The sequence below is a fragment of the Penicillium hispanicum genome, assembly GCF_028827665.1.
Source record: "Penicillium hispanicum strain IBT 35686 chromosome Unknown utg000001l_segment0_segment0, whole genome shotgun sequence".
Lineage (NCBI taxonomy): Eukaryota > Fungi > Ascomycota > Eurotiomycetes > Eurotiales > Aspergillaceae > Penicillium > Penicillium hispanicum.
This window is the reverse complement of record NW_026623193.1, coordinates 1,438,976-1,450,841: the sequence shown is the minus strand read 5'-3', so window position 1 is coordinate 1,450,841 and position 11,866 is coordinate 1,438,976. Positions and strand designations below refer to the sequence as shown.

Here is an 11,866-nt window from a genome sequence, read left to right as displayed (position 1 = left end):
AGGCAGGATTTCCTTTAAAAACTTGGGTGCAGGGTAATTAGGTAGTAACTACTGAAGTGATAAATGCCAAAGTCAGTCCATCATCTATTGGCAGACTATTCACACCCTGGCTGGGATCTCTGGAAGACAATAGAACCGGCCACCTCGAGAATGGCGATTGCAGAGAGGATATGGAGTGTGCCTGGAGGTGTAAACTCCGAGTTGCCCATCATAGCCAGTTGGAAAGGAATTTGGGTGCTTGTCTTGAGTACTGTAAGGCCCTACTGCCTCTCTTGGTGGAATTGATACCAACAGCTGAACGCCGTGAAGCTATTGTGCCACTTTCTCGGCTTGACGGTATAAAATGTCCACTTCCACCTTCTTTCCAACTTGCCGGGGCCCTTTCTAGGGCGCTCATCCCTGGTGATTATCTGCTACATGAAGTGATACGGCCTGTATTGAATAGATGACAGATTTGGAGGTTTATACACACCACACCGGGGAGGTGCCACCTCACGCTGATGAGATTGCACCAACGATATGGTAAAGGGGTTTCTCGCACTCGACCTTCGTTGTGCCCCAGTTGCTAACACACCGGACAGGCCCCATGGTTCGCATCTCCCCCAATGAACTATCCTTCGGATCAGTGGAATCCATCAAGCCCATTTACGGGCATGCACCCCCGGGAAAGCCGCCCTTGGCGAGAGGCTCCTTTTACCGAGCCTTCACTGCGGGATTCAGCCCGTATAATCTCGTCACCGAGCCTGACTTTCATCGCCATAGCGAACTTCGCAAGATGTTGCTTCCTGCGTTTTCGCAACGTGGTCTGCTAGAGCAGGAGGTTATCTTGTCCTCCGAGACTGTTGATCGTTGGATACATTCCACCGGCCACAGGGCGCCGCCTAGATCGGACGGGATTGACATGACGAGATGGTTCGACCTTGGATCATTCGATATACTCGGCGAAATGGCATTCAGGGAAACGTTCCGGGCCGTGGAGACCGGTTGGTCGATTCCTTCGTGATAAGCACTCCTGTCCTTTCGATGTGTACTAATCTGGCAATGGCGGATATCGGGCAAGCTCGACTCGCGGTTGAATCTAGCAGTCAACCCGTATCTCATTACACTGATCGATAATGCGAGACATATTACGCTCGTTGCCAAGCTATTCAACCTGCTCGTTCCAACGTCGGTTCTGATAGGAGAACCCAAATTCTCGCTTTACGAGAGAACAGGTGGAAAGGTGAGCGAGTCCCTGTCCAAGCAATGGAGGAGTCGCAGTCTAATTATTTAACAGACGTCTGGCGCTTAATGAGACTCGCTTTGTGATGCCGCTGGCGCAACTCGTGCGCGATGGGAAAATGGATAAAGAGCAAATGGCGGCGAATATGTTCATTCTGACGTAGTTTTTCCGGCTACGCTCAAACAGTAGCTTTCGCGGTACGAAATGCTAATATGAATCAGGGTTGCCGGGCAGGAAACAACCACTGCAAGTCTTTCGGCGACACTCTATCTCCTGCTCAAACATGCAGAGAAGCTGGAGCGCCTGGTGTCTGAGATCCGAGACGCATTTCGTTCCTATGGGGATACTGAGGCGCAGTCGATACAGCGACTTCCATATCTCCAGGCCGTCATTAGTGAAAGCCTGCGGATGTTTCCACCGATCTCGGTAGGACATGTGTTACCGCGTGTTTCTGCGGGATTCGAGCTGCATGGTCAATATATCCCACCGGGGGTGAGATGTTCTCTAATGAGACACCAAGTGCTTTCGCTGACGGGTGGTGCAGGCAGAGGTGTTCACGAGTCCGTGGACGATAACACACGATCCCCAGAACTTTGCTGATCCGATGAATTCCACCCTGAACGGTGGTTAGATCCCAACTCTGCTGATATCAAAGAAGCTAGTCAGCCCTTCTCGGTTGGACCCAACGCCTGTATTGGGAAAAGGCGAGTTGCTACTCGCCCCTGGAGTTTCCACCGGTATCAAGGCTAATTCAAGACCAATGGTTTCTCATACATGGAAATGAACTTGCTTTTAGCCAAGATGTTCTGGACCTACGACCTGGAGTGAATGAATCGAGATGTCGATTGGCTTCGAGACGGGAAGGTCCATATGGTCTGGAAACGGCCAAAGTTGATGGTTCGCTTCCATCAACGTGAGCCAGTCATGACCACGGCGTGACCACGGAGACGTGAACTTGAATATGGAGAGCTCGTCGCCTAGGACCGGCAGAACCAATTGAGACGAGAAGAGAAAAGTCATGAAATAAGCATTGAACTAGCCACGATGCGTATCGTCACGGGGCCCTTCATTCAACTCAAATCCCTTTGCCGACTCGACCCAGTTGTACCAATCCACGTCACTGCCATCCATATCCATGTTGACATCGACTGGATCTAGAGCGGTATTGGCGAAGCTCTCATCGGACCATAACCAAGGAAGAATATTGGGGTCGCCTGGCTGACCATCATTCTGGCCGGTTGGCATCGTCGAGAACGGGGTGTAGATTGGTTCGACCGCCTGCCCCGATGTCATGGGTGCACTGGTTGTCACAGCGGAGTTAAAATTGAATGGATTTTGATCTGATGGAAACGCTTCGCGCGTAGTCCGAGTGGACTGGTAATTCAATCTGGAGGTAGAGTCGAGGTTATGAAGCGAACCACTTGAAATGGCCAATTGGTCGGAGCCCTCTGTGCTAGGATATGCAGACAGGTGTGTGCGCGACCCAAGCTCGCCACTCGCGGTGACCAAGTTGCGCCATTGATGTAGATAGTACGCGGCAGCATTGGCCTCGGTTGGAACCAACCCTGGGCTTGAGGGTGGGTGGATGTTCGAATCCTCCTCCACTAGTCTTTCGATGGCCTCAGGACTGCGCTTCAGTCGTTCGAGCTCCAATGCCCGATGCCCTTTGGCTTTGGCCATTAACTTGCGGAATGGGAACCAGACACGAAGGTTCTTGCTCATACGGGACTGGGCTGGAATCAACCAGACACTATGAAGTGCGGTCCAGGCCCTTTCGACAATCGGGGACCACGGACGACGAGACATCTCGATCAGTATATAAATGATGGCATGCCAGTGGGTGTAGGTTTGGAAAATCCATCGCCAGCCTCGACAGGCCTGTTCGGAATTGAGGACGTGGTTGTACTCGGCGACCTCTATCGCTGCAACCAAGAGCTTGTTTCTGATCGTGTCCGAGAGATGTTCGGCCGGGGGTGAGAAGAGAATGGGGAGGTACACGAGGAGCGTCATTTTGGCCATGACGAGTCGCGTACTTTGGACTGCAACCCAATAGGAAATGCTCGAGTCAGCCGTATATTGCAAGTACTCCTTTTCCAGTCTCTCGTATAGCTCGTTCACAAACTGAGCTTGCTCTTCCAGGTTGGGCGTCCGGGAAGCGCGAAGTACCATCTCCTTTGTCAGTTCGTTGTTACCGAGCACGATGCGCGGCAATGACATCTCGGTCAATCCCTCGCGTTGGGCAGGCATCGTTTTTGAATCAGGCCCGATGTCCGCGTCGTTGATATTCAAGGGCATCTTGGTATCGTAACTGCCGAGCGCGATGGTATAGTCCGTCCCCTGGTCTTCCGAGGCTCTGACATCTATCATGCACAGGGCTGCCCAAGCCCTGCGTCGCATCTCAATTTCATATGGAGTCAGATGCTGAAAATTAGAACCATCCCGGTGCAGACCGAGCGCGAGTCCCATGCGAATGAGAAGCCCCGTCATCATCCACACGAACCTGGGGCTGTCATGACGACGGACGAGAAGCAGAAATACCGCGAGCGCTTGGACCAGAACCAGGTCTGGTATATGAAGGAAATCGGCCTTCGCAAGGGCATGCTCCAAGCCAAGGCGATACTTGAAGTTGAGCTCGAATTTCGTAGTCCCAAAATTCCTGACGATGTCGTCTTCTTCCATGGAGGTGACGGCCGCATAGTAGATTGAAAACATCAGGGCCTCGTTGGCTGGCGTCAAGCCCGACATGTCTCCGCGGAGACCACGAATCATCTTGGTCACTGTAGGCATGTGAACAACGTGGGCGATGATGTTGACATTCTCTGCATACACTTCCAGCAGAAATGGGATTTGCGACGGCAAAGGATGGAAGTTGCCAAGGTCGGAAGAGGAAGGGTTGAGGTTGTGCCGGAACAGAAAGGCATGGCGCTCCGACGGGGATCGGTCGAGTTCTTGCGTCGACGGCGTCTTGCCCAGCGACTCGTCTTCTTCGTCAGAGCTGTCCGAGTCATCGAATGCAGCACCGTGAGTGGCCATTCTCAAGTCATCTAGCTACGCACCAGTGAGTGACCTCTTCGCTTCCACCAACGGGGACGGCATACCTCGTCGTTGACTCGCGACCAAAAGCCACTGCCAACATAGCGACTGCGACTGGCATCTTGAAGCACCAACCTCCCAAACCGCTGCTGCACACCACTGGCCGTCACGGATTGATGCACCGTATCCCGGTCGTTCGTCAGGCTTCCCACTGATGTGGGCGATGCCCCCGTGGGGGACTTGGCCGCGGCATTCGCCTGCTCCAGCTGGCCGGTCAAGTCTTTGACCAGGTTCTCAAGATGATGCAGTCGCTCCATAACCTCGCCAGTGACAGGACGGTCGAAACGGCGGGCCCATCTCGGTGGCCGGTCGGAGGATGGGAAGACGCACGCGATATTGGCACGACGGCAGTTGGAGCATGGCGACAGTTTATCACAGCGCACTTTTCGACTTCGACAGACGACGCAGCTGCGCAGCTTCGGCGCGCGGGCGGACGGGGCCTGGCGAGCATCAGCGCTGGCCGTTGGCCTCGCGCTTTTCTCGGTCTCGGAAGCCGAGTTGTGCGCGCTCCCTGTCGCCGGCAGCGCTTGCGACATCCGGAGCGTCGTGCGGGTCGAATACGTCGCAGGGGGACCGATTCAAGACGCGAGTTGGTCTGATCACCTCGATCACCCCGAATGGATGGTTCACATGCTTGCAATGCTCTTGGGCAGGCCGACTCCCTACAAAGCCATCGAGGCTCTCCCAGCGGGCGCCCAAATATGGAATAGCGCAGAGATCCACCTCGCGTCCAATTCGGCGATATTTGACGCTTCTCATTGGGAGGCTGAATGGGAAGCCGAGACCGACCTGTCGACAGGTCGGCGCTCTTTCGGCTTGTTGTCGAGCTTGTCGCAGGACCGGAATGAAGATAAAACGCATGCTCGTCGCGTCTCCAGCGATGATTAGCAGAATTCACAGACACTGCAGCCATCCAAGCGTCTCTTTATCCCGATCTCCAAGTGGAAGCAACGCCTCATTTCTTCCCATCGGTACATTTCTACGTCATTACTCAACATCATGAGCTCCAGCGTCAAAACTGTTGCATTCTTTGGTGCCAGCGCCGGCGTTGGCCACGGAGCGCTCAAACACTCCCTTGCAGCAGGCCACAAGTGTATCGCGCTCTGCCGCGACCCTTCCAAGCTGACGACCATCTTCCCACCCGAGTCAACCCCAAATCTCACTGTCATTTCGGGCAATGCCCACGACGTCGAAGCTGTGTCCAAATGCCTCCAGCCGGAGGAGCGGAGTGGCAAGCTGGTCGACATGGTCATCACCACTATCGGAGGCCGGCCTATCATGCATAAGATGACCGTCGATGACCCCAACGTGTGCCGAAAAGGCGCCGCGGCTCTCCTTGAAGCCATCGCTCAACTCCGACAAAAGGGCGCGACGGGAAACCCGCAAATTGTCGCCTTCAGCACCACAGGCCTATCGAAGTTCGCGCGGGACTATCCGTTGCTGCTCACCCCCGTCTATACCCTGATGCTCAAGGTTCCCCATGAGGACAAGGAGATAATGGAAGAGACCTTCATCCAGAGCGGGCTGCCTTTTACGATCACTCGGGCAAGTTTGCTCACCACCGGTGAAACGGACAAGCCCGTCAGAGTGGGAATCGAAGATCCTAAGACTGGCATCGAGTCCAAGGCTATTGGCTACACCATCTCCCGGGAGGACTGTGGGAGGTGGCTTTGCCAAAATCTTATCTCCAAGGAGCATCCGGAGTATATGAACAAGATTCTCACGATTACGAACTAAGATGGTGTTCCTTTGGTACGCTATGGGTGAATTGGATGGCATGTCTTAGAGTTGATACTTGTTTTGTTGTCTTTCCGTCGATTCCCTATCGTCATTAATATGGCTCCTGGTTTTACAGAATTACCATTTCCACATCACAAACCCACTTTTATTTTACAATTGTAGCGTACTAGTAACAAATCTAGCTGGATGAGTGCCTAGCTATGCGCGATAGAAAAGAAATGTGGAACAGTTATGCTCGATATAGCCGCACCAAGAAATATTCTCAAGACCCGGCAAGACCGGTTAAAGTCATTGATACCACATTGACTGGGATCGCCTGCTTGAAACGATATCTTTTAGCATACAATTTTCTGGGATAGCCAACGATTACGAATAACACTCAGAAATAGACCCGTGGACCTTGTATGAACTCAACGACTCGAAATCCATAAGGAAACTGCATTTGGAAACAGAAAGAAAGCTACCAACTGCGTCAGTTTTATCATTTGTTCCAAAAATAATCTGACAGTAAGAGCAGTCCTCCAATCCATGATAGTGTCCCTTCCTCATAACTAGTTAACTATTCTATCTTTATATGATGATCTCATAGATCACATATGCCGTCTAGCGATGTTACGACGAACATAATGAACCCAACCTGGCACAAACACTTACAATATAATGTATTCTCAAGGATTGCCATATACCAGGATAATCATTACTCAACTATTCATTATTACATTATGATATAGTTCAATGATAGTGGATACCCTTCATGCCTGAGGTCTCAGGCATAAACACTAAGCCCAATCAGACATCGATCTGGAGATTCTCTATCCATCGTCCCCCGAGCTGGACCTTCCGATCCTCCCAGGCCAACAGTAGCGCGACGAAAAATGTCATCCTCATTGAGAGTGGCCTCTGGCCTCCTCAGCCGAGCCACCCGGAATCTCGCCTCCGTTGAATCTGCCCCGTCGCAACGCATTCTCCCTCTCCTCCGAAACACCTCCCCATCGCAATGTCGAGCTTACACACAAGCACAGCGTCCACGCTGCGTCCAGAACATGCTCCCGGCCCGGAATAGCTTCTCGACGACTGCATTCCGAGCCCGCGCGAAGACGATGGGCCAGCTGCGCCAGCGCAACTCCACCGGTCCGTTCTCATGGAAGGCCGCGCTGCTCTTCGTGCTCACCGGCGCGGGTATGATGATCTACTTCCGTGTCGAGAAAGCGCGGCTGGAGCGGAAACGCATTGCGGAGATGAGCAAGGGGGTTGGGAAGCCGAAGGTGGGCGGGCCTTTCGCGCTGAAGGATCTGGATGGCAAGGAATTCACCGCGGAGGATTTGAAGGGCAAATACAGCTTTGTGAGTAGGGACCAGGACTTGGGGTAGATGGAGCTGACGATGCTAGGTTTACTTTGGTTTCACGCATTGCCCCGATATCTGCCCGGACGAGCTCGACAAGATGGCCGAGATCATTGACAAGGTGCGGGAGGAGACCAAGGACGACAAGCTGTTCCTGCCTGTCTTCATTACGTGTGACCCTGCTCGTGATTCTCCCGAGGTGCTTCGTGAATATCTGAAGGAATTCCACCCGGGAATCGTGGGTTTGACTGGTACCTACGAGCAAGTCAAGCATGTCTGCCGCCAGTACCGTGTGTACTTTAGTACGCCCCGGGATGTCAAGCCTGGCGAGGACTACCTGGTGGACCACAGTATCTACTTTTACCTGATGGGTAAGCGTTTTCCATCCGGTACTTGGTATATGCAATACTAATCATGATAGATCCCGACAATGACTTTGTCGAGTGCGTTGGACGCCAGGATACTCCCGAGTCCGCCGCCAAGGTTATCCTGCAGCATATCAGAGACTGGAAGAGGGAGGGCAAGCCGCTGAAGACGGAGTAATTTCCCCTTTGTGTATGTAAAAATGTACTATATCACTGCCAAATTCAATACCCTGCTCATTGGACCTGGATGCCTGGTGTTGCTTTCACTCTGGCTATCCCTTTGCATCCAAACTATTTCAGGCGAGAAAATCCCCTGTCCCCGTTCCGATAAACAGGAAGTCCTCAAGCATACTTGATGGTCCTCGGATTCTCCAGCTTGTCATCCTTGGTATATAACATGACTGACAAGATCATGAACACTTAGCCTGTACTCCAAGTCGCAGCAGCGTCTCCTGCGACAAGATCAGCTCCGTGTCCAGCTCTGCATCCGCAACGACACCAACCCGAGATTCACGTCTCCCAGTATAAATCCATACAGCTCATCAATAATCAGACAAAAACCCTCATATCCAATCAAGAGCCCTTGCCTTGAACCGGATTCCCCTCCGCATCCCGATCCACATTGGCCCTCCACTCCATCCCGCCATCGATAAACTCCTCTCGCTTCCAAATCTCCGCCTTCTCCTTGCACGCCTCCAGAACCTCCTCGCCCGCCCTCCAAGCCGCAGCCCGATGCCCTGCACTGACGGCGATGGCAATCGACGCCTCCCCGATCGGGACGACGCCGAGCCGGTGCGCAATGCTCACACCCTTGAGCTGGTGCGCGCCGACCGCGTTCTCCGCAATAGCGGCAAGCGTTTTGAGCGCGAGCGGCGGGTATGAGGTGTAGCTTAGCTGCGACACGGCGCGGCCTTCGAAGGTATCGCGGGTTGTACCGAGGAAGAGAACATTTGCGCCGGCGGCAGGCGAGGAGGTTTGTGCGAGGGAAGCATTCGCGTCGAGCGGGGAGTAGGTCAGGGTGAGGTGGATGTTGCGCGACTCGTCGCGATGCGTGCGGGGATAGGTGGTTGGGTCCAGGTGTGCTGGTAGAGGATCTTGTTCGGTCATCGCGGAGGTATATAGCGTGGGGGATGTACGGAGTGGAAGAAGGGATGAGAGATTATCGCAGTCAACCGCGGTCTGGTGGAAACTGGAAGGCTTATCGGCTGCGGGGAGATCGGTGGATAAGTGGGCGCCGGCGGAGACCATCGAGAGGCGCGGTATGGTATAGATGGGTTTCGTGTGTAGATTGAAGATGGCGAGCGCTTGGGGTTGCGCATCTATCATGTCATTTTGCTATATAGGTGATCTCTAGCAGCGATGAGAAACGTCTCAGCCGTGTCCTCGCATGGCAGTCAACAATGGCATGTATCTACAGAAGCACCACCACTGCCTCATAAGGTCGGAGCGACCATTTGCCTCCGGAGAAGCGCAGCGAAGCCTGATCATTGTCCTCGTAGTTGTTCAAAACGACCTCCTTGATGCTAGCAATTCCATTGCTTGTCGCATCCCACTCCAAGGTCTTCTCTGTCCAATTGCACACGACCAAGGCCTTCTGGCTCTCGTACTGGCGAGTATACGCAAATACCTCCTGATTCGGACCGTCGACAAGCGTCCAGTCACCATAGACGAAAATGTCGAGGTACTTCTTGCGCACCCCGAGTACGGACGCCCAGTAGTGATATGTCGAGTTGGGGTCCTTGACCTGCGCTTCGGCATTGATAGTAGCAAAGTCCGGGTTCACAGACATCCAAGGCTTCACATTCGGACCGGTGAATCCTCCGTTAGGAGCAGAGGACCATTGGACCGGAGTGCGCCCATTGTCGCGCGACTTCTTCTGGTATTCACGGCGGGCGCTTGCCTGGGCATCAGCATCATTGGCCTTCTCTTTCAACATCCTGGACGAGGTCAGTTGGTATAGAATACTAGCAAAATAAGACCAACGAATCGACGCACCGATGCCAGTGGTTCAGGCAGTCCAGGTCCCTATATTCTTCCATGCCCCACGAAGGAGGTACATTGCGCATTCCCAGCTCCTGTCCTTGGTAAACGAAAGGGGTGCCAGACTGCAGAGCTAGAGCGGTGGCAAGCATTTTTGATGCAATCACTCGATGCTCCTCGCTCGCATGTGCGTAGCGATCAATACATCGAGGCTGATCGTGGTTCTCCCAGTAGAGAGCATTCCATCCATCATTGGCATACATAAACGTCTGCCAGCGCTCGAAAAAGTCTTTCAGATCGGTCAACTTCCAGCTGCCTGGCTCGAATTTATCGTAAGTTCCATGGTCAATGTCCACATGCTCGAAGTTGAAAATCATGTTAATCTCGTTGCGCTCAAACTGCACGGCCCGAAGCACTTCCTTTTCATCCGTGACGAAGGGCATCTCGCCAACACTGAAGGCGTCGTATTCCTTCAGTATCTTGCCGATGTCTTGCAGATACTCGTGTAGCCGTGGTCCATTGGCGTAGTACTTGTCTCCCCACTGCCAGGGTGTTCGCGGGTCTTTGACGGGTACGTCGGGAAAGTTCTGGTCCTTGCTGATGAAATTGATCACGTCCATGCGGAAACCATCACAGCCCTTGTTCAGCCAGAACCGCACGATATCGTGGACAGCCTTGCGGACGGGTGGATGCTCCCAGTTGAGATCAGGTTGCTCCGTGGCGTATAGATGGAGGTAGTACTCGTCGGTCTTCTCGTCATATTCCCAAGCACTTCCTGTAGTGCAGATGAGTCTCCTATCCTCCGTCTCGCCTCGGAGGGTGAGTCATACCTTGAAAGTGCGAAACCCAGTTGTTGGGGGGATGTCGGTTGCCCTGCTCGTCATATCGCGCGGGCTTCCAGACGTACCAGTTCCGATACTCGTTGTCTTTGCTGCTGCGCGACTGCTTGAACCACTCGTGCTGGTCGCTGGTGTGATTGACCACCAGGTCCATGAGAAGTCTCATGCCACGCTCGTGGCATCCTTGGATCAGTTTCTCAACGTCTGCGACCGTGCCGTACTCGTCGGCGATGCTGTAGTAGTCGGCAATATCGTAGCCCATATCGACCTGCGGAGACTTGTAGGAAGGACACAACCAGACAATATCCACGCCCAGATTCTTGATGTAATCGAGCTTGGAGATTATGCCGGGGATGTCTCCGATGCCATCGTCGTTCGAGTCCTTATATGAGGCCGGCCAGATCTGGTAGACCGAGCACTCTTTCCACCAGGCACGGTGGTTGGGCTTCGACGGGGCCATGGCGCAACAGATGGGAAAGCTGGAAGTCGTAGAGGGCGATCAATAGCAGAAGGGGAGATGCAGAGGTCAAATTGCATCCGAGGGTCTCAGCAAATATAAGCAAAGGCCGTGTTCCTGGACAGCCAGGAGAGCAACGGCGAATCGACCATCTTGTACCCACGCAGCACATCCCACCGCGGGGCATTGCGGAGAATCATCGGACGCCCAGCGGTTGATATGCTTCGCCGATCGTTTGGGCCCAGTGGATTTCTCCCACCAGGGGCATTGTCGCGATAGCAGAAGCTGCCGTGTCCAAATCATACGCGCTGATGCCCCGGAGTGGGTGGATCGTCTCCACCCCGATGCGTGGTGGTGGTGACGATGATGCAACGGAGCTGTCCACGGTGGCCTCATCATCGATGAATACTGTCTCTGCAGTCCACCATGGAGCTGAGATAGCCAGCACGGGCTGTCTATTCCACTGGATGTCCACTGTCAAGCGATAATATTATTTAGCCCATACCCAATAGTTCATACCCGGACGTATAGATTTGTTGCAATCGTGGTACGCTGAAGCTCTTTCAGAGTAATTTGAAACACGAATTTTGGAATCCACCATGGTTGACATGTAGAGAAATGAAAGACGTTTATTGAATCGATTTCTACTGCATTCGAGAATAATTTCTGATGAAGGGTTTGTCCTTGGAATCGATTCAACCATCTCCATAGTAGTATCAAGGCGGTCTGTGATTCTGCCGCGCATAATCGCGTATCGGCGCTGGAGCTCTCAGTTTCGACAACTCTTCTTCCTCGCCATTTCCCCATGACGCTTCGTTATGGCGCAT

The 11,866-nt window shown here is 53.2% G+C and overlaps 8 protein-coding genes across 8 annotated transcripts; 4 read left to right on the top strand and 4 right to left on the bottom strand.

Moving 5' to 3' along the window:
• Nucleotides 1-586: 586 nt before the first annotated feature.
• On the top strand, nucleotides 587-1,853 carry N7459_000596 (cytochrome P450; the record flags this gene model as incomplete). The annotated part of the gene is made up of 5 exons (XM_056939781.1): nucleotides 587-983; nucleotides 1,083-1,167; nucleotides 1,277-1,381; nucleotides 1,444-1,714; nucleotides 1,767-1,853. The coding sequence occupies 5 exons, from the start codon at nucleotides 587-589 to the stop codon at nucleotides 1,851-1,853; spliced, it is 945 nt and encodes a 314-aa protein (XP_056804061.1).
• A 404-nt stretch (nucleotides 1,854-2,257) lies between these two features.
• N7459_000595 (uncharacterized protein) lies at nucleotides 2,258-4,851 on the bottom strand (the record flags this gene model as incomplete). The annotated part of the gene is made up of 2 exons (XM_056939780.1): nucleotides 2,258-4,270; nucleotides 4,321-4,851. The coding sequence occupies 2 exons, from the start codon at nucleotides 4,849-4,851 to the stop codon at nucleotides 2,258-2,260; spliced, it is 2,544 nt and encodes an 847-aa protein (XP_056804060.1).
• A 94-nt stretch (nucleotides 4,852-4,945) lies between these two features.
• N7459_000594 (uncharacterized protein) lies at nucleotides 4,946-5,203 on the top strand (the record flags this gene model as incomplete). Its single annotated transcript, XM_056939779.1, has 1 exon — nucleotides 4,946-5,203. One exon carries the CDS (start codon nucleotides 4,946-4,948, stop codon nucleotides 5,201-5,203), a length of 258 nt encoding a protein of 85 aa, XP_056804059.1.
• Nucleotides 5,204-5,314: 111 nt separating this feature from the next.
• On the top strand, nucleotides 5,315-6,052 carry N7459_000593 (NAD(P)-dependent oxidoreductase; the record flags this gene model as incomplete). The annotated part of the gene is made up of 1 exon (XM_056939778.1): nucleotides 5,315-6,052. One exon carries the CDS (start codon nucleotides 5,315-5,317, stop codon nucleotides 6,050-6,052), a length of 738 nt encoding a protein of 245 aa, XP_056804058.1.
• An 878-nt stretch (nucleotides 6,053-6,930) lies between these two features.
• On the top strand, nucleotides 6,931-7,941 carry N7459_000592 (SCO family protein; the record flags this gene model as incomplete). The annotated part of the gene is made up of 3 exons (XM_056939777.1): nucleotides 6,931-7,398; nucleotides 7,445-7,769; nucleotides 7,820-7,941. The coding sequence occupies 3 exons, from the start codon at nucleotides 6,931-6,933 to the stop codon at nucleotides 7,939-7,941; spliced, it is 915 nt and encodes a 304-aa protein (XP_056804057.1).
• Nucleotides 7,942-8,336: 395 nt separating this feature from the next.
• N7459_000591 (molybdopterin synthase catalytic subunit) lies at nucleotides 8,337-8,870 on the bottom strand (the record flags this gene model as incomplete). Its single annotated transcript, XM_056939776.1, has 1 exon — nucleotides 8,337-8,870. The coding sequence occupies one exon, from the start codon at nucleotides 8,868-8,870 to the stop codon at nucleotides 8,337-8,339; it is 534 nt and encodes a 177-aa protein (XP_056804056.1).
• A 304-nt stretch (nucleotides 8,871-9,174) lies between these two features.
• Nucleotides 9,175-11,042, bottom strand: N7459_000590 (glycoside hydrolase family 13 protein; the record flags this gene model as incomplete). The annotated part of the gene is made up of 3 exons (XM_056939775.1): nucleotides 9,175-9,700; nucleotides 9,759-10,518; nucleotides 10,574-11,042. 3 exons carry the CDS (start codon nucleotides 11,040-11,042, stop codon nucleotides 9,175-9,177), a joined length of 1,755 nt encoding a protein of 584 aa, XP_056804055.1.
• A 193-nt stretch (nucleotides 11,043-11,235) lies between these two features.
• On the bottom strand, nucleotides 11,236-11,640 carry N7459_000589 (uncharacterized protein; the record flags this gene model as incomplete). The annotated part of the gene is made up of 2 exons (XM_056939774.1): nucleotides 11,236-11,513; nucleotides 11,559-11,640. 2 exons carry the CDS (start codon nucleotides 11,638-11,640, stop codon nucleotides 11,236-11,238), a joined length of 360 nt encoding a protein of 119 aa, XP_056804054.1.
• Nucleotides 11,641-11,866: the final 226 nt, after the last annotated feature.